This window comes from Misgurnus anguillicaudatus, chromosome 9, assembly GCF_027580225.2.
Source record: "Misgurnus anguillicaudatus chromosome 9, ASM2758022v2, whole genome shotgun sequence".
NCBI lineage: Eukaryota > Metazoa > Chordata > Actinopteri > Cypriniformes > Cobitidae > Misgurnus > Misgurnus anguillicaudatus.
In genome coordinates this window covers 12787882-12815872 of record NC_073345.2, presented here as the reverse complement: position 1 = coordinate 12815872, position 27991 = coordinate 12787882, and the positions used below count along the sequence as shown (strand labels likewise).

The 27991-nt window shown below is 37.4% G+C and overlaps 1 protein-coding gene and 1 long non-coding RNA gene across 5 annotated transcripts in view; one reads left to right on the top strand and one right to left on the bottom strand.

The window, feature by feature from the left end:
• LOC129423433 (uncharacterized) overlaps positions 1–27991 on the top strand; it is a 215608-nt gene that overhangs the window by 13238 nt on the left and 174379 nt on the right. The gene's annotated exons all lie outside the window — the stretch shown is intronic.
• dacha (dachshund a) overlaps positions 19371–27991 on the bottom strand; it is a 186496-nt gene continuing 177875 nt past the window's right edge. For all 4 annotated transcript variants that reach the window (XM_055179699.2, XM_055179698.2, XM_055179701.2 and 1 more), the window contains one exon: positions 19371–20737. In XM_055179699.2, the coding sequence (XP_055035674.2) occupies positions 20700–20737 (38 nt within the window). In that variant the 3' untranslated portion in view covers positions 19371–20699. The remainder of the gene's footprint in view (positions 20738–27991) is intronic.

Sequence of the window (27991 nt, the reverse complement as noted above, 5' to 3'; positions counted from 1 at the left end):
CGGGTGTGAGAGCCCTCTGTCTCAAGATGCACAGTCATATTTTTTTGTAAAAAGTACTTCAATTACCTAATAAAACTAAAAACCAGTCCTGTCTTAATCTAAGCCTTGTCTGTGAAACCGGCCCTTGAGGAGCATGTGGAATCAAAATTGGAGTTTTATGTCTTTTAGTCATTGTCTGTTTATAGTTAGTGATACACTCTAAAAACAAACGGTGCTATATAGCACCAAAAGTGGTTCTTTGCTCGTAGTCATGGAAGAGCCGTTTTTGGTGCCGGGTAGCGCCGGTGGAGCACCTGTGGAGAACCATATAGTGCTATGTATAACCAAATGTGGGGCTATAGTGGTGCGATATGGCACCGGTGTGGTTCTGCACACGTGCTTCGCCGGTGCTATATGGCACTAAAAACGGTTCTTCTATGGTTACGATTCAAATCAACAGTTTTGGTGCTATATAGCACCATTTGTTTTTTTAGAGTGTACATCTGTGACAGCTATCACTACCTTCAATATATCCTTACTGTTTACCAGAAAATAAGCACATTTATCCAATGAGTCTCTAAAATAATGCTAAGGAAACAAAACAACACCCTAAATTCTAGATGGCTAGTCTGAAAAAAGTCTTTGCAGTTCATTCAGTTTATTTTCTTGAGATATTTTCATTGGAAAATAAAGATACAGAGTCTTAAAAATAGGATTTGTTTTGTGGTTTGCTGCGTTCACGGGGTCATGCTGTTGTATAAACTAAAGGGAGCGTGTATTTTTTGCCCTTACTGTACATGGCGCTCCCATTCACTAAATGTTTATATCTATTATATTTATATATCTACTGTATGCCTGGAATGGCTGTTTATGAGATCATTTCTTTTGCCTTGAGGGAGGAAGTGTTTTTTGAAGCGAATAAAGCACTTCCTTCTCTCACAGGCCCGGATTTAATGTTGATCCATGTCGTGAGAAAGCTACCGCCTCGTAATGCCTTTTCCATAATTAGACTGATGACAGGAAACTCAGACTAAATAAATTGTTGTATAAATGCTGTAATCTGGATGTAGGAACTGTAAAGACTTGCTTTTGGCTTAAAAGGACATGTTAGTGTTGTGTGTTATCTCCATCTATGTTTCTCCGTTACAATCCTCCAAGTGTACTGAAGTTGTAATTGTTTCCGTACCGTAACACGGTGCTCTTTGACTGCCTTGTTTCCTGTGTGTAATCAGACATATCTATTGAACGCTGATCACTAAGGTTTCATCTAGGATTGTGTCAGGATTTAAGCACATTGGATTGCTTTCTCCACATCTGTACTGGAGTGTCAATCACCTGCAAATATACATTGATCAATGTTGCACATCTGTCTTATTAGATGTTTCTTATTTTAGCACACTATTGATTGCAATCCATGTTGGCTATGTGAATGAAAGTCTGTGCTCGAAAGATTTCCCAATCCTTAGACGCATCAAATCCCAGCCTTATAGCCTTGTGACAGCAGCACCTCTTGGGTTGATTTCTGTTCTTTCTATTTTGTTTGGGGAGGGCCTTTTCTGTACCCTGTGCTCACGTCTTATTGAATATTTAATTTCAAAAGCATAGCAAAACATTAATCTCTTCCTTTGCTGCTATTACAGCTCGCAATCCTCTGAAAGTCCTTGCACGATAAATGCAGGAATGTGGATGCTGGGATTTGCTCCTCTTTTAGATGTGAGCTTCAGTAAGGTCAGGGATTGATGTTACATGATGGTTTCACTCACAATCAGTGTTTCAGTTCATCTTAAAGGTGTTTAGTCGAGTTACGTTTGGTTAAACTCGTATGACTTTTCCAGTGGTTGAAAGAAGATATGCTGCTGAATGCAGCTCTTTCCATACCATGAAAGTGCTGATGGCTGTTAAATTTAGTTACAATTTTACTGAAAAAGTATTTTTGGTCAGAATACAAACCTGGATCCTATTTCACTTTAAAAAATTGGGTTAGTGTAGTAATATATTTTAATCGGCTTAAAATGTCATTTTTGTTCATTCTTTTTCTTTTTAGGATATAGTTGCAGGTGTTTTATTTTGTAATGTTCAGTTGTAGAGCATTGTGTTATCAGCGCAAAAGGTTATGTGTGTGAACCCAAGGAACACGCATAACGATGTCAGCCTTAAAAAGCACCAATTATCTGATTCACGATTTTACATTTCTTTGGTATGTAAGTGTGTAGTACATTTTAACGATTTGCAAAAGGTACAAACCCCAAAGTAAACGAAGACACAAGTTATCGTCCCCAACGTGAATCTCTTTTTTTGGACTACAACAAACACACAGATTGTAGGCAACAGTTTACTTCCTGGGATTGGTGATGTAGACAAGACCGACATTATCATAATTCAGACTCACAGCCTGTAAGTTAACTCCTGTTAGCATTGCATTGTGACCGAATCTTTCAAACATGGTAAGGAGCGTCACATTTCTGGCTGATGTCAGAGGTATTCAGGCCAATCACAACATACTGTAAAGATTAGCTGGCTGTATTAACTATATGTTTAATGGTCACGTCATAATGTCGTCATTCCTCCTAATACACATTATGCATATGCAAATCCCTTCCTCAATACCTATATACAGTAAATAGGACAATGTAGGTACACAATGACCATTTAGATGTTTAGGAAACCACTTGCTTTGTGCGACACTTGTTTGTGCTCATATTGAGTCTCTGTCTGTACTCTTGTTGTCCGTGGCCGTCGTCAGTAGGTCTGTGGTTTGGCTCTGTGTCCTCGTCCTCTGCAGGGACAGACGGCAGCAGGGACGCACACGTTAACACTGCACTCAAACGCTTTCTGACAGCTTTGGCATATGCCACCCGCTAATTACAGTGCCAGTCCTCCCCCACTGATGTTTACTTACCCTTCACTGCTTTATCTGGATCAGCCTGACAAGCCACTGCGCGCGCGCACACACACACACACACACACACACACAAACACACAAACAAAAACATACTTTCACCCATGCTAAGATCAATGTCTCTTCTTGTACCCCCAAGTCTCTTATTTCAACACAATCTCATCCCAGTTTATATGAATTTGTACTATTCGCATTATTCATGTCTCATTTGTACGTTTCAGTACGATCTGGTTTCGCCCCAGTGACATTGGGTTTATGGGTCGGACTTCATTTTTGCTGCTCACTAATAAATGTACGCTTTTAAATGATCCACTTCATATGAATTTATATTGATTAGCCACCTTGTAAAAGGTTTCCTGTAAAAATACTTCTTATATCAGACAGAGGGCCACACAAGGATTTCTCTCTCCCTTTAAGTTTGATACTGCCGTTCAGAGATACCAAAGATATTTTTTATGGCATTGTGTCGCTTTCATTATTGAATTTGGGTCAATGATGAGACGTTAATTATTTTGTGTACATTATACATTATCTTTTTTGAGGTCCAAGTCTAAAATTTCTGGTTTTATTTCACTTTGAAAGAATATTTGGGTGATAATTGCAAAATGTCAATGGCGTAACTAGTATTTTTTAGTATGATTTTTTTACATACATTTTTACATCATTTGTCAAAGATTATTGTTTTCAGCATTTGTCCGGACAAATATTACAAAAACACATTAAAATTTACATTTAGAAAAAAACGAATAAAATGATATTTTAAAAGGATTTTGTTTTTGATGATTGTGCTTACATGGCATCAAGATGGATAAAATATTTACTATTTCTCATCCTTTGGCGCAATTGGCGGTTACACATTTGACATTTTCCGGTCCATTCAGTCTTAACTTTTATAAAAATGGTGCAAATGTAATTTTTAATTGCATAAAATCAACATTACACTATGTGCATGGAAATATACCTGACGCATGCTTTAAAAAGTTTTTTAAAAAGATCTTGCCAAACCGTTTTTGTCTCTGACCCATTTACTGAATGTTGATGAACCACAGTTTTTTAAAACAAAATTAATAGGTAAACTTCTGTTAGTATCTAATTTCTATGGGGTTTTTGCATTATGTCTCACATGTCCTTCTAGCTGTGGCATGTTGACATCTCAAAACCTCAACACCTCAGAAAAGGAAAGACAAGCAAAATGGGATGACAAAAAGATAAAAAAAAAATGAAGGGATGCACAATTTACAGGTTTACCAGCTGTAGAAAAAAATGTTGCACTTAATTTTTTTTGCTATTGAAAAAAAATTGTACTTAATTTTTTTAGTTTAATATTTTTTTAAATCAAATTTACAATTAATTTCAACTTTATTTTTATAATGCATAGCAGTTCCTCACTAGTCCAGAAAGTTGAAATTAATTGTATACAGTTTTGATTAAAAGATTGATTCAACTTAAATATTTAAAGGGTCCTCCACTCTTTTTGAAAATATGCCAATTTTCCAGCTCCCCTAGAGTTAAACATTTGATTTTTACCATTTTGAAATCCATTCAGCTGATCTCTGGGTCTCTGGGTCGGTACCACTTTAAGCATAGCTTAGCACAATCCATTGAATCTGATTAGACCATTAGCATCGCGCTCAAAAGTAACCAAAGATTTTCGACATTTTTTTATTTAAAACTTGAATCTTCTGTAGTTACAGAAGTAGTTACTTCTGTAGGCGCAATGATATTACAGCCGAAAATAGTCCTCTGCTATTGAAAGTAACCAAGGGGATTATTTTCGGCTACTGTGTAATATTATTGCGCCTCCTGCAGCCATGTTACATCAGCAAAGTCCTTGATTATTACGGCAGAATGAGAGTATAGTTCCTAGCCTGCATAGAAAATCGCAATTTTTAATTTTCTGTCTTTAATTTAATTTTTTTTAGTACACGATGTAACTACAGAGGAGTCAAGTTTTGAATAGGAAACATATCCAAACTCTTTGGTTATTTTTGAGCGCCATGCTAATGGTCTAATCAGATTCAATGGATTGTGCTAAGCTATGCTAAAAGTGGTACCGCCAGACCTGAAGATCGGCTGAATGGATTCCTAAAAGGTAAAAATCAAATATTTAACTTTGGGGAAGCTGGAAAATGAGCTTTTTTTAAAGTGGAGTGTCCCTTTAAGAAATAAAAGTTATAGAAACTTAATTTTATGGGATTTTATCACATTAGTCTTATACTATACTGTACTTTCTAAATAGTCTTGCAATTGCATTTCCATAAAGACGTTTTTGCTTGCTTGCTTAGTTACTTACCAGCATGTAACGAATGCTCTTGAAACAATGTAACTTATATTAAACTTGCAACATTTCTTTACGATTCAGTGTATGGCATATATACTTGTGTCAGCATCACTGTTTAGATGACACCCGCTGGTTTCATCTGCAGTACATATAAAGAACGTCTGTTTTACAGCTTATTCACACGACTAAAAAGATGACCAGTGCCATTCTCAACTTTGATGGCATTTGAAGCATCCATCCTAGCCACAGGCCAAATCTACCCATAAACTCTCCTTAACTGGAGCAGTAGCGTGTATATGCATGTATGTGTTTGTGTTTCTGAGAGGAGCATTAATAATAAATAAGGCCTGTAAGGACCTGTCTACCAGACACCGTATTAGCAGATGGTCCTGAGAAGTGAGCCTCAGTCACCACGGCGACATGAGCAGATGCCACACACTCATACCCACACACCGGCTGCGGTATGTGTACCACGGTAAAATCAATTTACCATCAGTTTTCTTGTCCTAAACACAATGATTTTCCCTTTTTGTGCACAAATTAAAATTTTTTCACTACAAAGAACCTCTTTGTAAAGAGATGTTAAAGGTGCTTTATTGAACCATACAGCCCAAAAAGATTCTTCTATGGCATCATGAAGCACCTTTATTTTATTAAGTGTAGCTATAGCTATTCTTATTTTGAAATAATAATTTGACTCTTTTAACTAGATTATCAGTATCTTCATCTTTCTTTTCAAAGTAGCTTTACCAGCAAGTGCACAGTGTGCAATGAATTTTTTCATTCTCGATGTGTTTGTAGAGGTGTGAATTCTCTCTCTTTGTGTTTTTGTAACAAAGAACAACATGTTTTCCAGCAGTTCTGCTCCACTTACAAGGAAAACTAAAACAATCCATCAGTTGTCAGGATCACTGGACCAACTGTAGGAGAACTAAATGGATGTTGCGTCTGGGAGTCTTCCCTCATGTTTCAGAGTGTCGTCCTGAGCCTCGCTCATGTTCTCGTACACTTTGAAGTGGAACTCGTGGAAGTGATTCAACATATGAGAATTCATCAAGCTTCACAATTCATCAGTATTCTGTTTGTGTGACGCTGTGCACTTAGTGCTAGTCACAAGTGAAACCAACCACAAATGAGATCTCTTTAAAATCTCACTTGTTTTTCGTAGTCTGAAATTAAATGGAGAACAAATGAAGACTGTTGAGTCTCTTGCTTCTCCAGACCCCGGATCTCACGTGTCTCCTAGAGCAGGGGTTTTCAAACTGGTTTCATTTATTCGCATTCATTTACTTTTCAACTATGGTAAATATTGGAATGAGCCTCTTGCGCTGGAATGAGCTTCTCTCCCATGTTACGATTAAACTGAAAATTCATTACGACTGCCAGTAGGGGGCGAAGTCTGACAATCGTGAGCAAACTGAGCATTACATTCGCAAGTCATAAGCATACTGCAACAATTTACGATTAACTAAGTATAATAGTCAACTTTATAATTGTTAATATTCTGAAATAAGACAGTCTTGATGACGTATGCAGCTTAGAAATACGACATCCGGAGGCTGCAACCTTCAGATTGAGAAATGGCTTCTGCCATGACGAGTTCCTCATCAGAAAGTTGAAACATGACTGCGTTTCTCCTTGTTGTCTCAAAATGTTGATCGTTTAGCGTTTTAAATGTTTAGTTTTTAGTTTAGTTTTAAGGTTGGACAGTTCCTTTCCTTTGCGACAGTGCTGCGGCGCTTGTGGCCTCTAGGGGCGCTAGGCGTGAAAAATACATGTCTAGCACCCCCTAGTGGCCAAAAAGTTCCATGGTGTGCCTTTAAGTGTTGCTGCGGGAAACACAAAAAAATGCGCGAATGAAACTCAAATGTTCAAGCGTCCAACTACGCGCGAATAGCGCTTTTTTGCCGCCTCTACCGTATTTGCTAAAAATAACACAATCAGTGTTAGTTTAGGCACAACACACTAAAAACACGTCTTTGTTATTATTGTTCTTTTTAACACAAAATGACTCATAATGTGTTAAAATGACACACAGAGGGCCCTATTTTAATGATATAAGTGCATTGTCTAAAGCGCATAGCGCATGGTCTAAACGGGTGTGTCCGATTCCATTTTTGTTAATTTAACGACGGGAAAAATGGTTTGTGCGCCAAGCACACGACCTAAAAGGGTTGTTCCTATTCTTGTAATGAGTAATGGGTGTGTTTTGGGCGTAACATGCAATAAACCAATGAGAGTCTTATCTCTCATCCCCTTTAAAAGCCAGTTGCGCTGGCGTTATGTCTAATCCCTAATTAGAAAGCGGAATTTGTAAACTGAAAAAACGAAGCGGAGGAAGAAGACCACCAGTTTAGGAATAGCCTAATGTTAAATTTTTTGTTGTTTTCATTTTTATTAAAATTGTTATTTTTATATTAAAACCTTTAAAAGTCGCTATCATTCAGTCATAGAAGTAAAAAGAAAGTATCAGAAACATTAGAAAGTTGGAAAAAATGCATGGGAACTTTGGGTAGTCTTACAAAAAAAGGCACGTTACCACACAAGATCCATTTTTGTCTGTATGGTTCCTTTAAGAACCTTTAACACACATGATTCTTTAAGGACCTCCCGTTCTTTAATGGCATCACCTTTTATAGCACCTTATATCAAATGTATGCACATTTTTCATATATTATATACTGATTTTTTTCTATTGCTTTTTGTAATTACAGTAACTTAATGATAAAAAATAGAAAAAAAAAAGTTTAAATATCCATATACACACAGATGAGGGACTCGAAAAAATAATGTTTGTAGTGATACAACAGTAAACTTTGTTCTTAAATACCTTCTGACAAAAACTGCAATCTCCTAAACTCTCAGAGAAAACAAACACAAGCGCTCGCAGAGCTTAATAATGAAACGCGTCCAGCGAGAAACGCCGGCGTTCAGTGGACGTAACGTGCAGAGCTGCTGACCAGCAATATCGCCCGCAGACATCCGAGGCTGCCTGCTTTAAAACATTCCTATTTACTGCGCGGCGGCACAGAAATAAATAAATGTGTTAATATGTTGGGAAGGCTTGTTGGAGGGACCGCTGGTGCTGTTTGGTTTTTCTGTGATGATGCCATTTATCACACGCTGACAGGCCGTTTGTGAAGTGCTGTGCTACGCGGTCCACTTCAACTCACCGTCCCGCCGTCTCAGCTCTTTGGAAGAATGCATAAACTAGACGTCACGGCGCACGTCGCCCCCTGAAGAGTAGCGAGGAGATTCACCTGAGACTGATAACAACAGGTCTTTTAAAAGGACAAAATGTCTTGTGTATGTACGCTAACAGTAACGAGAGGTTTATATTATTTATACACCTTTTGTGTGTTTTATTTTTTTGGTACCTTAGGTGAAGAAATCAACCAAGTGTTCTGCTGAAGTTGGCCTGAGCGTGTGAATTTATAAACAGTACTTGTAAAGTCCTCTTGTTTTAATATGAGGAAGCAGGTTTTCGTGGGCATATGATGTTCCCCGAAACCTACACATGGTGCTTCCTCAGTGTTTCCATGCATAGGTGTACTGTGAAAAAGGGGCAAAATCTCCTGACCTTCAACTTTTAACGTGAATGTGTGTGTGCGTGCTCGCGTATGAGGGTTCAAGCAAATAGTACAGGTGGTGATTTATGATTTTCTGTGCAGCGAGATGCGACTTGACATTTTCCTGCTGTGGCGTAGCCCAGTTCTGGCTCCATGCTTCATTACGTGAGCCTCCCCACGCGATTCCCGACCCAGTAAAAATAAGCCCGCTCACCTCAACTGTGAGTGAATGAGCATGTGTGGATCTGTCTCGGGGGTGGCCGGATTCATCGTGCTTCGCTATTCTCACCTTCCACAACGTTTCCATATGGCCACGATGCATGCCATTGCTCCAGTCAAGCCTTAAATACACAGGCACGGCTGACAGCGACTCTCACTCTTACCTGGTACGATAAAGGAAAGTGATAAATAAGTAAACAATCACATCTGTGAGCACAAATGCTTGACATTTGGTGCGATGCAGATCATCTCTTATTTATAGACGTTTTCATGTCCCACAGCCCATTCGCACGGGTCACGTGCCTGTAAAGCTTAACAACGGGTGATGCGTAGCTGTGGTCCATGTTTATTCAGTAATGATGAATTAATTTCAGATAATTGCGGTAACTGTTACAATTACGGTAACTTGGAGTCGTGAACCTAGTGTAAAAATACAGTAGAGACATCCGTGTCTTTAGTGTACAGCACAAAACTACCGTCTCTGCAGAAATTCATTTTTCTTAATTAGCATTTCTTTGTAAACAGCATTAACCCCCATCATTTGCTATACAGGAAAATCTCTGCGGTGCATTTCCGCTAACAGTCGCAAACGCAGCAATTTGTTGCAGTTGTTTCTTGTTATTACTCGAGTTGTTCAGAGAGAGAGAGAGAGAGGGGAGGAAAATCTAGTTGAACATTCCTAGACAAACCCACATCCAGACACCTATTATTCACTATTAGCTTTTAACTATGAAATTTACTGCACTTTGAATTGTCTTTAATGCAGCCTGTAGGTAATATCCCATGATTCCCCAGTAGACCGCCACTTTAGTGAGCTCTTTAACTCCCTTTCAACTGTCTTTAGCCATCTATTACTTCATTTTACCATAACATACTCTGACTTTAACAGCCGACAACAACCTGTGTTTGGGTTTTATTTAGCCTTGTAGTGGTTGGTAAGGTGCGACGGTGCATGTGTGTGTTTTGCTCGTAACATCTTATACGTACTAGAAAACAACTGAGCAAGTGCTGGCTTTCTTGTAAAAAGAAATCACTATTTTGGAACAAAAACGAAAACAAACAGAAAGACCAACAGGACATCAATTTTCACCGAATTTGTTGGGTATTTCACAGAGGTAATTTTAAACTCAACTATATATAAGATATTGAAAGCTTAAACTATTATTCTTGAATGAAGGTCTGTAATTTTGGTGTTCTACAGCTTAGTTGGTAGAGCATTGTGTTAGTGGCACAAAGGTCATGGGTTAAACCCTGGACAACAAAACATAAGGGTAATTTTCTGGAATTGAGATTATCGGAAAGTTAAAGTTTTCCATTGATATGTTTTTTTAGGATAGGACAATTTGGCCAAGATACAGCTATTTGAATACAACTATCTGGACTCTGAAGGTGCAAAAAAACCTAAATATTGAGAAATTTGCCTTTTAAAGTTGTCTAAATGAAGTCAATAGCACTGCATCCACTAACAAAAATAAAAAATGTATATATTTACCGTAGGAAATTTACAAAATATCTTCATGGAACTTGATCTTAACACTTTCCCCGCCAGCGTTTTAAAAAAAGTTGCCAGCCAGTGGCAGCATTTTTAAGGATTTTCACAAAAGTTTAATGCCTTCCAGAAAATGTTCTTCTTTAAATTATATAAACACATATCAAATGAAAGAACAGACTCTCTGCTTTCAAACAAAAATAAAAGTTTAATTCTAACTTCATTCTCTTTTATCACCTCTCAAATATGGGTAGGTTTCTTTAAAAATACCAAATTGGTGGATAATAGCAGAAATACAGATTGCCAGAAAAACTCGTCATTGGCATAGAAGCGTTTTCTCTTAGGTCCTGTACACACTGCATATTAATTCGGTTGTCACTTCACCTTTTAATGCTTAATCCTGTTCTGTACACAAAGAGTTCACGTAAGTAATTTACGAGACTCACAACTGCATTCTACAACCGAATTAACTCCCGGAAAATGCAGGTAGGGACAACCGAATTTCCAAAAACTCTGCACAGTGTGTACATAACCGAACTGAACAACTAGTAGTTAATCAAGTGTTTAAACGTTCATCATAAAACAGGACAGGTCTCTCTTCTGAAAAAATAAATGCTTAGAAGAGAAAAAAGTCTTCTGTATGCGCGGTTCAGAAAATGACACAGGCACAAGCGTTTGCTGACTAGTGTTGCCAGATCTTGCACTAAAAAAACAGCGAACATAAACCGAAATAAATCTAAATGCTTTACCTCAAACAAAGATCAAAATATTGGGACCGGCACCCTCACACTTTATTAACACCAAAAACTTGATCGCTTCATGAGCCAAAAGCCATAAACGGTTAAGCGCCAAAACGGTATTTACGTACAAAAAAACTATGATCTGGCAACACTGCAAGACCGCGCTGTGAAGCAGCTTCACAAAAGCGTAAAATACAACGCCAAGATGGAGGTTTATTGCAAAACACAATGCTGTTATTATTTTGGTCAAAGCTGTGAGTGATAAGCACGCGAGACAGCAGAACGTTGCTATGGTTATTTCTGTGTCAATCGTCACATTTTCGTGAGTGAGTCTTGTTCCGTACAGACATGATACGAACATTTAGGGGATTCACCCTAGGGCTGCACGATTAATCGAAAAATAACTGAAACCGAAATTCAGAAACGTTAACCGACCCTATTTTATCATGTCGGTTATTTCGGTTTTTAATCCTGTTAATACTTTCCCTTTATACTACTGCGTGTGAGGTTACGTGGCTCCGCCCCATCCAGTCAGTTGCATAGAGACACATGGAGGAGAACTCAAACACTGTGTTAACTGAGCAGATCATTTAGTGCCAAAGAAATACGAAGTAGTCGCGCATGTGCGGGCCACGTGATAAAACTACGGAATGCGCGAACGGGTTTTTACCGCAAATTTGCATGACGCGTAAAAGTTTTATGTCACCTTGCGCTCAGTTGAATCTACCGATGAGTCTACGCAGCCCAAGAAAAGTCAACACATGCCTCAGAACCGTGAGAAGACGCGGGAGCGCCCGCGCATGTACATTGCAGAGATGAGAGAGAGAGAGAGAGAGAGAGAGAGAGAGAACGGGAGAACTTCTAGTCTACATTAACACCAGAATCATTATAGATGAGAGTAAAGGTCTTGTATAGCAGTGACCAGTTAAGGAAAACTGAATAGAAGACAAGAAACGTGTAAAGGATACAATGTGTATTATCCTGCCACTCATCTCATTATCTGGATATAACTTGTATATGTATCTTATGGCTAGAATTAGTCATGTGGGTTGTATAATTCTTTGGTTCATAAGTTCCTATTCTGAAAGTTTCATCAGTTGTACATAATAACATGTGCAGCAACTGCATATGGTCAAGTTTGAAATTTCAAATTTAGTATTTTTCAGTAATGCAGTTATTTTGGGGGGAAATGTAAATAATTGCATTGCAGGCTGATTTAAGTTGTGCTCTAAATTTTCTGCTTGTGCTCCTTAAATTTTCAGTCAGGGGGTACAGTTCTCCTAATGACAAAAAAGTTAGCCTGGAGCCCTGAAGCACTAGCGTAGCCAGGATTCACAATGTGGGTGGGCCCAGAGAAAATCAGGTGGGCCTTAACCCAAAATGCATTTGTTATCAAAATATACAAACACACAACTACACCAGCTTCAATATATCACCGTTTAAGAACAAAAGCCTGTATGGGCCATATTTTAACAATCTAAGCGCAATGTGCAATAAACCAATAAAAGCCAGTTGGTGGCGCCATCCCGATTCCATATATTGGCAGAATTTGTGAACTAAAAAACTAAGCGGAGGAAGAAGACCACCAGTTTAAGATTGATATTAAAAAAAAAAAATATTTGTAATGAAATTGTTAGTTTTTGGTATTAAAACCTTTAAAAGTCGTTTTCTTTCAGTCATGGAGGTAAAAATAGCAGGCTTTTCATTGCTGTAAATGTATTGATAGCCCAGATGATCAGTCTTATCTCAAATAATATTTAACAAATATGCAAGAAAAGCTTTGTATTTTAAAAATACTTTAAATAGTAGCCTAAATTGTTGGTATGTGAAGAGTTTCGTTGCAAAAAGAGATAATTCCGCTTTTTTCAGAAATCTCGTTTATTTGGTTGTGCATTCCAATTAATATCAATTCAACTGCAGTCGGTTTGTTTTGATTTAAACCTTCATAACTTAAAAAATACAGCTAAGAAGCACTATAAAACAAAATAATAACCTGATAACATAATAATAATTTGACAAAAATGTTAAAAACGTAGTTATATTGTTTTGCAACGAAATTCTTCATTTAAACTTTTTAAAGTCGTTTTCTTTCAGTCATGGAAGTAAAAATAGCAGGCTTTTCATTGTTGTAAATGGAGAGCATGATCGGTGTAATCTCAAAGAATAATTTACAAATATGCAAGAAAAGGTTTGTACTAATAGTTTATTTGTAACGAACGAGATCAATAATTTACAAACGTGCCATTTCAGCATGAACAGCGCCGGGTGTTTTGAAATTTAAGCATAACATAAAAACGGTTCTCATCTTATCATATTCACAGGTACAAAGTCATCATATATAATAAATCTGTGGGGTAGCATTAATTTTTTTTAAATAAATGCAATATTTAATTACTTACCAGGCTACAGGTGAAGCAGCTTTATACGCCTTCTAACGTCTCATACTCGGTCCTCATTTATGTCCAAGTCAAGACACTCAATAATAATGTTTTTAAACATTTTAACATTTTAATCCTTTGATTTTTTTTCATATTTTAAACGTTTGTGTGCTGCTGCGCATCCATGTGATAAGCAAATGCGCGTTGTCGTCCGTAGGCGCATATTATAACGCGCTCATTAAATAACAAAAGCAATATTGCTCCATTGACTTAAGAGTAGGTTTTAGTTGGTCAGTAGATGTAGTCTATTTTATTTGCTTCAAAATAGCAACTCACCAACAATGCGCCTGAACACAACTCGTTTTCAGACCAGAAGGCTCATGGGCGCAAAAGTGGGCGCAAATGTAATCGTCAAAGACTTTTCTTTTTTTAGCTGCTGAATCAACACCTCATGTTCAGAATCCTTAACGGTAATGTTAAAGGGTGCACCATCAAGCTGTAATAAAGTCTTCTCACCGAAAGTCTTCGTGACCTTAATTCTAAGACAATGAAGCAGCGCAGCTCTCATTATTCCTTACGTGTCAGCCTTAAACCGGGTGTTCATTTCTATCGTTTATAGTGCATATCATTTATATTGCCCATCCCTACGTGCAAATATCGCGATTTTGCCGCCTTTACCGCATCTGGTGTGAACGCACAGTAAAAATATCCACAACTAAAGATTCAACTCAAGGCATTGCAAATTATGAAGTCAAAATTCAATATGTAAAAAATGAACCACACAATAGGAGGCGTTGTGCTCCATGTGGCTGCTATATTCAGGTCCAAGTACTCACAAGGGCCGATGTTTAGACGTGATTGACGGTCATTTCACAGTTGTCTTCCATGCACGTTAAGAACTTTGCTGAAAAATCGATGTGGCATTGAATTCTGTCAACAAACCGGTATTTTTGCATGGCCTGAGGTGAGGATAAAGCAGATTAAAGGAAAGTATTTGATGAACATAAAATACATCCCGAGAGCTTTCAGTCAATATAATTATTTAATTTCTGACGGAGGTGGGGTTTAGCAGCTTTTGCATCTGAGCTCTTCGTATAGTTCATGATTATTAGATTAATAGAGAGCTGAGGGGTGAGCGGAGCACAAACCAATGCAGGGTTAATTGTAACGGAGCTATTTTTACATAGTTTTATAGGGCAGGCAATGCATGCTTTTAAACATGTGTTTTAAAGGCATGGATGTAAATTTCTTCATGTTTATTTCGATTGCTGAGTTGAGTGTGCAAAGGACCAAGTCCAAAAAAGACACAAAAAATTGCTACCAAAAAAATATAGCACAATGTCAGCAACTCCTATAGTAACTGATAACATTAATAAAAAAAAAAAAAAAACTCTTAATACAATATCAGGTCATAATTTTGTCCTACTGTAATTGTGCGACCCTTTTAAAAATATATATCCATACATGTATGCATCAATCCATAATAGAAGGATACTTATATGAGGGATGAATGGATGGATGTGTGTGGAGATAGATAGATAGATAGATAGATAGATAGATAGATAGATAGATAGATAGATAGATAGATAGATAGATAGATAGATAGATAGATAGATAGATAGATAGATAGATAGATAGATAGATAGATAGATAGATAGATAGATAGATAAATGAATTATTGTTTGAATGATTTAACAAAACCGAAATAGTTAATATGATAAAAAATGTAATGTTCAACAACCCAAATTCGTTCTGTTATTAAAATAAGAGACACCTGCTTACAGCTATGGTAAATATATGTAAGTGATCCACATCTCTGTTAAAAGATGCTGTGTTTTGATGACAACCAATCGTTCAGGGCCACAGTTATTATCTGTCCAAACAACTCCGTTATAAAGAGGTTGAGAGTCATTGATTTCAGACATGGTTCATATTTCAGCCCCAGGAACAATGGTTTTAATTGACATGGATCTGCTGTTATGGATGATGCGCTACAGAAAAGACATTTGAAACACAGTGGAAAAACACACCTGACTCCATTCGTCCACTTCTTTAATAGCCATCTACTTGTTAGCCCTAATTAGATTCAATGTTTTTAATGGAACATATGCAAATTATTCATCTTTTTAATCTCATTTCCACTGATCAAATAGTCCACCGCAGTTGTGTTTTCATCACAATCCCACCTCTAAAAACACGGCTAATCATAAATGAAGTACTTTGACTACTTTACATAAAGCCAGTTATAGGGCGGATAGGGCTAATCAAGACCAGATCAAACGATTCTGCTTTAATTAAAGCGCAAACATGAAGCCTCTTTGCTTTTTTGTTACGAGGGGCTAATTCAGTCTCCGGCACTTGTCTTCCTCAAAGTCCCACAAGTTCATGCGGCAATGGACAAAGCGGGAACTGTGGGGAAATACAGTCTTGGAGGTTGCTGCTCGCTGGTTTGGGGGACCGGGGGGGGTAACGTGACTAATTAGGTCAGTTCCTCTGACAGATGCAGGTGAGTCGTGCTGCTGACACGTGTGCTTCATGTCGAACACCTCAGAGATGGGTGCGCATTAGAGCCTTGGGGTTTTATGGATCACTGGGGTGATAGAAGTTCATTATAACTGCGATCTGAGGCCCACGTGTATTTAAAACTCAATTTCATTTAATCGGTTTGATTACAATAGGACTGAAGACTTATTCATGCAATATTCAGTAGCAGCGGTTTTGAGGATTAGCTCATATTTGAACAGTTTGGACTTGTGGTCGACCACTAGGCTTGTGGGTTTTTTTAGTGACCGAGCATAAGTGCAGATGGCTAAAGTAATAAAACCCAAAACAACTTAAAGCCATTCTGACTTAATAACACGGTTAAAGCGTTGGATTTCTCATGCTAAACATGGGCAAAGTTTCAAAGAACCGAATGTATGACAGGGTATTTCTGTGCCAAATGCACTTCGTCTGGGTTCGTACAAGTCTTGGAAAGTTTTTTCGACTACTGATTCTGTTGCTTAACTAGTGCTAGGAGTACAGTGGAAGTCCTTATATGGGCACTTCATCCGGATTAGCGCATTCACACACCAACCAAGAGCCGACACGAAATCAACGTCACCAAGAAAGTGTGGTGGTGTTGGTGAGGGGAAATTTAAGTTTGTTCAGCTTCCAAATGAACCCAGGATTATGGAAACAATAGATGTAAGTGCGATTTCCCGGACAGAGATTAGAGTAGTCCTAGACTAAAATAAATGTAAGATCTGTCCAAACTAGGGATGTAACGATTAACCGTGCAAATGTGCGTTTTCTCAATGAATGAATTTGAATGAATTACGGTGAAATCCCGGCACATACGAACGCCAGGGGGCGCTCTTATGCAGAAACTCCCTTTGTGCCACAGAAGAAGTAGCGTTACAAACGCTATTCCAGGAAATGTCTACAGGAATATTTATATCGCTGTTCTTCAAATTGTTTCAGGTATTTTCATGATGATAAAGAATATTTTGAATGATATTGTTTAACGAGTGTTGCTTTTTAAATGCATGATATAAACGACTCCGACTCATAATGATTTTAGATTGATAAGGACTTCCTACTGACCAAATGCCGTAGTACACGCACAAGCTGTGCATGAAACAAAGAATCGCAGCCTTGCGATTCAGAATCGGTTTCAGACAGGCATTTTTAATCGGACACAGGATTAATCTTTACAGGCCGTATCCAAACCGAAAACAATCTGCACTGACATATCTTAAAATACATCAGTGCCCTTTGTTTTGCCTCAAAATGCACTCAAGTAATGTTTTTAGTAAGGGTTATTTGTTAAAACTAGTTATATTTCCTAATTAAACTAAGGCCTAGTGCTTAAACTAATCCCTGTCCGGGAAACCAGCCCGTAGTGTTTATCCGTAGTACCGTATAGCGTAACTGTGCGTGTGTTTGTTTAACGCTGGATTTTGTTGAAACGGGCCATCCAAACCGAGTCATGAGTCGCAGGCAGTAAGTAAAACTGCATCAAATGTCTGTTGTTGGCAATCGTCACGTATAATGTAAACGGCATGAACACATAGTGAATGCAGAGATAGTGGGATGTTTTGTGTGGGTTGCCTGCTTGTGATTCGCTCTGCCCGCTGTACGCCTCCAGGAGCTTGGGCTTGGAAAGAATTAATACAGCTGGTTTTTTTCAAATTAAAAAAAAGACTCCTTATCGATATGAAAGATGCAATACTACGCTGTACTCAAGATTAAAATGAGATCAGTAGAAACAGTGGGTTATAATGCATTTGGCAGATGCTTTTATCCTTTATCCAAAGCAATTACAAGCTATATATTTTTTATCAGTATTTGTGTTCCTTGGGTTTGAACCCATAATCTTTTATGTTGGAAAGGCAATGGGCTCTATCTTACACCCGGCGCAATGCAGCGCAATGCGCGACACAAGTGTCTTTTGCTAGTTTCCACCCTGTGCAATTATAATTTTCACGTTTAGCGCCACATTGTTTAAATAGCAAATGCATTTGCGAACCCTTTTGTGCCCATGGGCGTTCTGGTCTGAAAACGAGGTGTGTTCAGGCGCATTGTTGGCGCGTTGCTATTTTGAGGCAACTAAAATAGACTACGCCATTGACCAACAAAAACCTGGTCTAAAGTCTAAAGTCAATGGCGCAATAATATTTTTTGTTATTTAAAGAGCGCATTAGTAATATGCGCCTATAAACGGGAGGACAACGTGGGTTGCTTATCACATAGATGAATGCGCAGCAGCACAAAAACGCTTTTAAATATGAAAGATTAAAGGATTGAATGTAAAAGATTATTATTGAGTCTCTTGGACATAAATGAGGACTAATTATGAGACGCCAGAAGGCGCAAAGAGCTGCCTCACCTGCAGCCCGGCAAGTAAACAACTGCCCTGCTCTAAACAAATGCATCTGTTTTTAAATGTTTTTTACGGATTTATTGTATATGATGACTCTGTACCTGTGGATATGGTGAGATGAGAAACATTTTAAAGTAATGCTTAAAAAAACTCTTTGCTTTAAAAAACGCTTTCCAAGTGCTGAAACGAACGTGTGGAGAGACGCTTGTAAATTCTTTATCTCCTGTTTATTACAAATAAAGTATTTTTAGAGTACAAACCTTTTCTTACATACTTGTAAATTATTTTTTGATGATATTGGATAGCCATACATTTAAGGCAAATACAAGCCTACTTTTTTACTTCCATGACTAAAAGAAAACGGTTTTTAAAGGTTTTAATAAAAAACAACAATTTCAATACAAGTGAAAAACAACACAATTATTTAACATTAATCTTAAACTGTTCTTCCTCCGCTTAGTTTTTCAGTTTACAAAGTCCGTCATCTAAATAGGGATTAGACATAGTGCCAGCGCAACAGGCTTTTAAAGGGGATGAGAGCTGAGACTCTCATTGGTTTATTGCACATTACGCCCAAAATACTCTCATTACAATAGGACCAACCCTTTTCGACCATGCGCTCGGTGCTCAAACCATTTTTCCCGTCGTTAAATTAGCAAAAGTGGATTCGGACACGCCCATTTAGATGTTGCGCTGTGCGCTTTAGACAATCCGCTCAGATCATTAAAATAGGGCCCAATGTCCTACTGAGCTATTAGGAATACTGTTATGTAAGCTTTAAAGACAACAAATGTTATGCATACAAATTATCATTATGCTTTTATAGTTTTAATCAAAATTCCCAAAAAACAGATTAAAAATATTTTATGATCTTGACTATCGACCAAATATTGGTCAATAATTGGTTTGATCGACTAATCGGCCTCTCAAATAACTGCAGCAGAAGACCAAATGTTTCCATTTCAGTTTTATTACTCAAGGAAAACAAAATGAAAACCTACCAAGATGTCCATAGGGGTGTTTTATTCATTGTGGCATGTGCAAGGCTGTAATAAGTGTCTGTCGCCATTTTAAAACAAGGTTCAACATCATTGATAGCTGCCGATTTGTGATTACATTACCTATGGAGTCTCTACAAATGTTTAAAAATAGATTTGAAGAGGCAGCGTTTAATTTTCAATTGATACGTGTCATTTTTCATCATTGTATTTACAAGCATGCTCGCTTCAAATGTGCATAAGGGTAATTCTCGTCTCTTATCTTTTTCGTCACTAAAAACGTATCCACATAATAACAACATCAGGATAGCAAACGCTAAAGCATTTTTACAAGTCTTTATATAAACAAAGTTAAAAACAAGAAGGGGGGGTACTGTAATACTGTGTTTATAGGAACATCAAATGAACACTTTACTTTTTAAGTTAAGGAGAAATAGGGAAAACATTGTTGCGGGGCAAAATAAAGAATACAAAGGTGTACAGAAGGACGTCTTTCAGGATCATTTAAGCATCTGTTTGAAATGCTGATTAAAGTACGATGAAAACAACAAACCAGATAACAAAATAAACACCAGGATAATAAACATGGGGAAGAAAAACATTTCTACACTTTCTAAAAAAATACAACAAATTAGAAAAAGGAAGTATGTTGATATAGAGTCCCTTTCATGTACAGACAAAACAACAAATTTAGACAATGTTTATTAAAGAAGCACACTTTTGATTTGCAGTCCTTTCATCATTGTCCACACCATTCGTCTCTTGTATCCCTGTAGAGGTGCTGTGGACAAACGTCTACTGACTGTTGTGCTGTTCAGAATCACTGGTGCACAGAATCATGGGGATCAGCAGATAACACCCAATAATAATAATAATAATAATAATAATAATAATAATAGGAGGGTGGTTTGGTGTGCTTCACAGAAAGATAATTTATCCATTACTGTAGTTTTATTCGGAATAAACAATTATTATAGTCTCAAAAAGTGTTGGATGTAGAAGTAGTCAAAAAGAGAGAGATCTTTTTACAAGTTTGTGTGTTGAAGGTCGCCAACAAGCAGTGCTCCAGACACAGACACAGGTGTCTCACGCACTGCACCTCAACACACACACACATACATACACACTCAAGTCCTGTACACGAGTTTCAGGTGACTGCTATTCAACACCCGCACCGCCCTCTTCTGGGGAAAAGCCCCACAATCCTCTCTGTCTAAGTCCAGTCTGTCTGTGGGGTAAGCTGGGTGTCTGTCTCCACTGTGGGACTGAAAAAGCCAGAGGTTTCAGTACATGATTGGAGGTTTGGAGTAGGGTCTGTTTTCTGTAAAAAAGAGGAGAAAAAAAGGTTACTATGGCTAAGTCAAGGGGTATTAAAGTAATAAAGTGCAACTCGATGCATTAAAGTGATTTTACCACGATTAGGGGTAGTTATTAAAAATAACAATGACAGTTGCCAAGTAAAGTCAAATAAATGTGCTTATCTGTAACAATTGAATTCATTGAAAGTTCAAATATTTAGTAAATACAGTAATGAATCGCAATAAATGTAACAATCACTTGCACTGTTAAAAATACGATGGTACTGTAAGTCATATCAACATATTTTTATGTTACACTCTAAAAAATGGTGCTAAATAGCACTAAAAGCTCGTAATCATAAGGGAACCATTTTTAGCGCTATATAGCACCTACGAAGAACCATCTGGGGGTGATATAGACAGTTTCAGCAGTAACAACATAAACAAGTGGCTTTCGTGGTCAACACGTAACTTCCGGTAAACTCCGCTAAGAATGAATAACAACAAAGTCCTTTTAAAGTACTTTATTTATATAACAAGCAAAATAAACAACGCGTAAATTATTATGAAACCAAAACATTTGTTATTTTCAATGAGTTATTTTTTTAAGATTTCAATTTCACAAACTAGTCATAACATAAAAAAAAGAAACCACAAGTAGTTGGGACCAGATGCTTAACCGCGACAACACACGTGCGTCTGCTGAAACCAGTGTTCGAATTGAGGGGACCCCTAATAAACCACAAAAATATAAAATAGGGGGGTCCCCTGGTTTTTATTAAAATTAAAATACTACATGAATTTAAGATTCTCATGGTGCGCTGCCACAAAGTAAACTAAGGCTATATCCACACGAAGCCGCTGCATTCCCTATCCGATCATTTTTTTTCCTTGCTCTAAAAAAATAATCCGTAAAGACGAAACCACTGAAACCGACTGAAAGCGGTGTAGTATATATGCCGGACCAGTATGGGGCGCTGTAATTCTGCCACAGATATACACTATACACGGAGAAGAAGACTTTGAGCATGCGCATAACCAACGTATGGTGTTGTCCATTATCGCCTGTTGCTCACCACAATTGCATAGAAGCAATAGATTTTGCTGTAATAAAGCTAGTAGGCTTTAGTAGCTTCTGTAGCATGAACACAATCACGTAGTCAGCCGTTATTGTTGTTGCTGTTACATGTGACGCTTCCGACACGTGATGTGATGACGTTTTCGCTTCACTAAATATACGGATTAGCTGTACAGACGAAACCGCAAGGATGTCGGTTTCAGATTTATCCACTTTAGGACCCGGTTTCAAAAAATAGCGGATTCAGTCTCCCAAAACGCCGGATCCGTGTGGATGAAACGCCAATACGATAACAAATTTATACGTATGCAGTGATACGCGTCTCCGTGTGGACAGCCCCTAATTCAAATGATTTCTGTCTGAAATAATTATTAACTCTCAAGTGTGCCTCACGCTGTTTTCTGGAGGAATTGAAAAATGAGTTATGAATTATTTTTACCGCATTGACAGTAAGAATCTTTAGAATTCGTTTTTTTTTTTTTATTCTTAAACTATTATTTCACAGTCACACCAATGGCGAGGCTACCCACTCAGATTGACGGCTGGTCCCCTCAGTCAAAATGGACACAAAATATTTTATTGTGAAAGCAGAAGAAATCACGTATAAATTATAATAAATAATCGTTCAAATACGCATCGTTTAGAAATAAACAACTATTTATAGAAAGCGTATGTTTTGCAAGTGTGGTTTTAAACCTTGCAAATGTTGACATGCAAGCGATTTTAAACTATTTGAGCGCAAAATGTTAAAATGAGCTGTTTTGTGTGCGCACAGACAATGACGCACACATATACTCAAATGAAGGCACACTCATAAGCAGACACACGGAGATGCACGTTTCCTAACATGCAAACACAGAACGATCTCGAAATAGCACAGTCTTGGTGTTCTTATTTTATTTTCTCACCCCCAGTTCTGCTGATCCGAAAATTATTCAATTTATGACTCAAAAAACGCAAAACAATGCAATCCATTTAACCACTACTATATAGTAAAATTATGAAATTTGAAAGACGTCATTGAGGTCCACCCTATCACCCCTATTCTGTTTAAAATTTCTGGCCTCGCCACTGTTTCACATTAATTTGAGGGGTAAAAAATGGTTTGAGTTAAGGGTAACTTGGGGTTTCTTTGATTAAAACCAGGATCAGATGATTGTTGATCCAGGATCAAATCTTACCTTTTGAAATCACAGCGACCCTATAATGGGGGGGGGGGGGCTTAGCTAGGGGACCCCCATTAGGTTTGACATAATTCGAACACTGGATGAAACCGTCTATAGCACCACTATAGCACCAGATATGGTTCTATATAGCACAATATGGTTCTACACAGGTACTACATGTGCTATATGGCACTTCAAATGAAGAGTTTGGTTCCAAAACGCGATAAACGCCATTTTTGAAAAAAATGAGTTACTGCCAAAATCTGTATTATATCAGGTCAGTAGTTAAAAGTAAATTCTTTACTTTACGCAAAATCCAATACCCGCTGTGATATTCTGTCCTCTTTTCTCACTTTTTTCCCAAAATGCAACAAACGCCATTCCTCCTTTTTTACAGAACGCAATAAATCCATTCCTGATATTACAGCCCACCGTTCACGCAATGTAAACAAACAATGGCGGCGCGCTGAGTACACGGAGTCCTAGTTTTCCTCATCTACTTTGTACTTCGTGATCAACAAACAAAACAAAATAATACTTTAATTGCTTGCTAAACCTGTGATGGTTTTCTGTGACGGGAAAGAAACGTATGCCATCAACATCTAATAATTTCCGCGAGAGGCACTCGGTTGCTTGTTCTCCCGACAGCATCAAGTTTCTCATGCTAACACATTGACCCCAGAGGATCTTATGAAAAGTTTACATTATTTTACTCAAAGTCAACGAAAATCGAGCAGGACCAAAACATTTTACAGCTGATCGCTGTGAAAATGTAAAGAGACGATGTCAAGTATAACCGCAGCAATGTGTTCTCAATATAACAAAGTAAGTGTTTTGGTTAATGCCATTAATGTTTATTTTTAATCATTGTATACCACTAGTCAACTAAATGAATATAAAATGGTAAAGATGAATGCACATTTATACATTGATTTAATAGATTTATAGCATTTTGAAATAAAAAACTGTCATGGATTTATTGCATTTTGTGGAAAAAAGAATGTTTTTATAATAAATCTTTGAAAATCAAGTTATGGATTTGATTTTTTTTTATGTTTTTATAACCTAAAGATGCTATGTGAAAGTTTGTAACAGAAAATAGTGGTTTTCATCTTGTCACTTTCTTTGTATAGAAAACACGTTTTTACCGAAATTTGTCAAAATGGATTTATTGCGTTTTGGAACCAAACTCTTCAAATGGTTCCTCTATGATTACGAACCAGTGAACCACTTTTAGTGCTATTTAGCACCGTTTGTTTTTAGAGTGTAGTGGAACATATGCTACACACTATAAAAAGATTAATAAAAGAGATTCTTCTCGACTGTGATTCTTTGGGGAACCAAACCCAGACAGCAGACAACTCCAGGCCGGATCCGCACCAGATCCGCACCGGAGCTGCTGACTTTGTCGCGAAACCGGCCCGAAGTCGTCTTCTGTCTGGGAAAATTGTTCATCTATGGCATCACTGGGAGCCACATAGTCTTTAACATTAATATTTACAAAGATAAAGAAGGAATCTTCTTGTGCTAGTGGTGGTGAAGTACTCGATCAGTGAGAAGCAGCTGGTGGTTAAATGACAGGAGGGATACAGATGCATGTTAATCGAACTGCTTGCAGCACGGCATCATACAGGAATCATTGCAACTCCAGTGTTTTAACATGTTTAACACGTTAGTTTCTGCCAGCACCAACAGATGAGCTAATGCAGGATTTAAACAAAACGAACAACGTACGAGACTCGGTGTGTTAGACTTTATATTCACGTGTGCTCTGTAGACCACCCCTTATCTAGACTTTATGTTTAAAAATGTATGCACAAGTTACATGTTGAGTGGCGTTTTAATAAGCCATCTGAGAATTGAAGTGCTTCCTTTTGTACAGCATGCTTTGTTTATAAACATACTGTACACACAATCCTACAGCGAGTTTACAATCTCCATGTATATTATAAAACGTGACATTTACATGCTACATAGCAATGTATGGATGCAACACTGCAGCCTGCTAGTGTTGAGAGTATGAGAGACGCTGTGAAAAGATAAACAGAAGCGAGTATTTCATTTGCTGTGAAATATGAGTTATGAGTAATATCCTCCAGTGCAATTAATTGAGTCATACGGTTGACAGCAGACTAAATCTGCCGTGATGGAGCTGCTGTACCCAGGAGACACAGGCACAAATAGTTCATACACTTGAGATAGACCTGACAGAGTAGGACACTGGTTTGTTAAGCAGTGGCTGGGCCTTCATGCTTTATGAAGATTCGTAACACTTTACAATAAGGTTGTATTTGTTGACATTAGTTAATGCATTAGTTACCATAAACTAACAGTGAACAATATTTCTGCAGCATTTATTAATCTTTGTTCATGTTAATTGTAGCATTTAGTAATACATTTTAAAATCAAACGTTGTAACTGTTAACATTAGTTAATGCACCGTGATCTAACATTTAAAGGAACAGTATGTAGGATTGTGGCCAAAACTGGTACAGCAATCACACAACTGGTGGCCAATACACAACATGATAACATACACATCAGTTGAGGGCTGCAACTCCACTTTTTAAATGACAATATTCTGGCCGGACCACTATTGTCAGTGATATAAGTATTTGAAATGAAAATGATTTCTTAATGTCTAGTGACATATCAGGGCCATTTTATGATTAATTGATACAATTCCTTACATTCTGTTCCTTTAACAATTATCTCTGCATTAACAAACATGAACAAATGCTGTAGAAATATTGTTCATTGTTAGTTCATGTTAGCTTACTAATGTAAACAAATACAACCGTATAGTAAAATACTGTATGTTACCAATTTAATTATTCAGAGTTATGGGGCGTAAACAACAGAAGGGAATTTAACTATTTGCGCGAGATTACATGCAAATACAATGCAAAGACAATTCAATGTGCGTAAAACATGTTTTTGTCTTACATTTCATACCGAAATTGAGTGAGCTGTGTGTCCACTCGTTTCCTATAAATGTTTGGCTTATATTTTACAATGAAATTGGGTGACATGCAAATTTGATTCTTGCAATTCTTTTTGAATGTGTGCAAAGGATTGTGGGTGATTTGAGGGCACAAAGGTTCAGTTCATGCATCTTTCAAAAGTGGCCGAATGAAGGGCAAGAAACCGAAGCTGCCTTTGAAGCATGCTTGGATTGAAATGTCCTTCTTCGATTCGTGGCAACCAAGATATGAAGATTAGATGCATCCTTGAGTTTGAGAAACAGGTGAAGTTAAATCCTACGAGTAATCTAAAGCGAGAAACGTGATGCTTCGCATTTGTTGTGTATGCAGCATGACACTATTGCAAACAACTTTTACACACACACTTATAAAAGCACCAACATTTTTCAGTTTATTCTGATTGGCTGTGCAAGTCATTTTACTTACTACTTACAACATACTATTATGACAAGTTTGCATAACCTTACAAATTTGTTTCAAAATGTGTCATGAGTTAAAGAAACGTTAAAATCATATGTTAACATGATTATTGATCATATTTTTTCCATGTATTCTACTGACAACTTTCAGGTGATGATAAAGAAAATAGCCTTGTAACTTTATTAATTCATTGATATAAAATTTGTATCTTTTATATATTACGGACCATCATGTTTATCAATAGTTATTTTTAATGCTCTCAATTTGAAAGCAAATTAAAAGTTGCAAAGGTGGTGTGTGTGTAGATTTTAGCGGTATCTAGCAGTAACAGCTCAGTCCACACTTCGGGCTCACCCCTCCGTTTCAAAACACATGGTGAAGCTACGATAGCCACCAAAAGACAAACATGTCATCGTCTGAGAAAACGTTGTGACAAAAAGCGCTTTATAGAGCAGTTTGTCCATTTAGGGCTAGTGTAGAAACATGGCAGTGCAAAATGGCAAGTCTCATTCTAAGGTAATAAAAACAATACAGTTCATTAAAGTCTTTATACACCACTAATAAAATAGTTATGTATATTGAGATCCTCCTAAAATTTGCATATTGCACCTTTAAAAAAGCTAATGTATTTTTAATAAAAAAATTATACTATTTGATTAAATCTTTCCCCGCTATTAATTAAAGGAAAACAACACAGTTTTTCAATATTTGTATTGTAACATTGTATGGCGGAAGAGCACTTATAGTTTGCAGCACTTCTGGCGCAGTAACATCATTACTCCTCCCCTCAGGTGTTTAGGTAAGAATGTAGTAAAATATTGAAAAACGGTGTAGTTTTCTTTTAAGAGAAAACGCTTCCCTGCCAATGAGGAGTATTTCCGGCAATCAGTATTTCCGCTATTATTAGGACTCTTACCCAACTTATGCAAACAGTTCAAACCCTGTGTATGTTTTTTAGGATGGCTCTGAATCTGATCTCTTTTTTTATATTTTTTTTTGGCCCATTTTGCCTTTATTTGATAGACAGTAATTAGAGATATGACAGGAAAGTACAGGGTGGAGAGAGGGGTATGGGATCGGCAAAGGACCTCGAGCCGGGATTCGAACTCGGGTCGCTGGAAAGTGCGTCTGAACCACTGATCTATATAAATGACTGGATTGCGCATAGAACGCTTAACGTAACAGCGTGAGGTGAAGCCAGCGCAGAGTTCGAACCGCCATCTTGGTATACCCAACCGGCAGACGGCATCATTGACTTCCATTCAAAATCATGTTTTAAATTCACCCGCTTTACAGCGTATCAGTCACGTAAGATTATTTTTAGGATATGTGAAGGTAAATGAACTGTTAATTCTGGTGTTATTTGCGATGTTTATGTTTTAATCGGGCAGGAAAATGGATTTATAAAAAACCGTCAAGGTGAGTGTGTCTGCTGCGTTCTGTTAATGACACGGGTATAAATAAAGTTTTTTTTGACATTCAGCTACACGGTCAGCGTTATTTCTCTAAATAAGTTTAGGTAACTTGTAAGTTTAGATAACATAAAACCAGCAAATTATTGCATGCACATACGGTACAAAGTATGATTATTTATATAGATTTCAGAATGAGCACGTTTGTCATTAATAC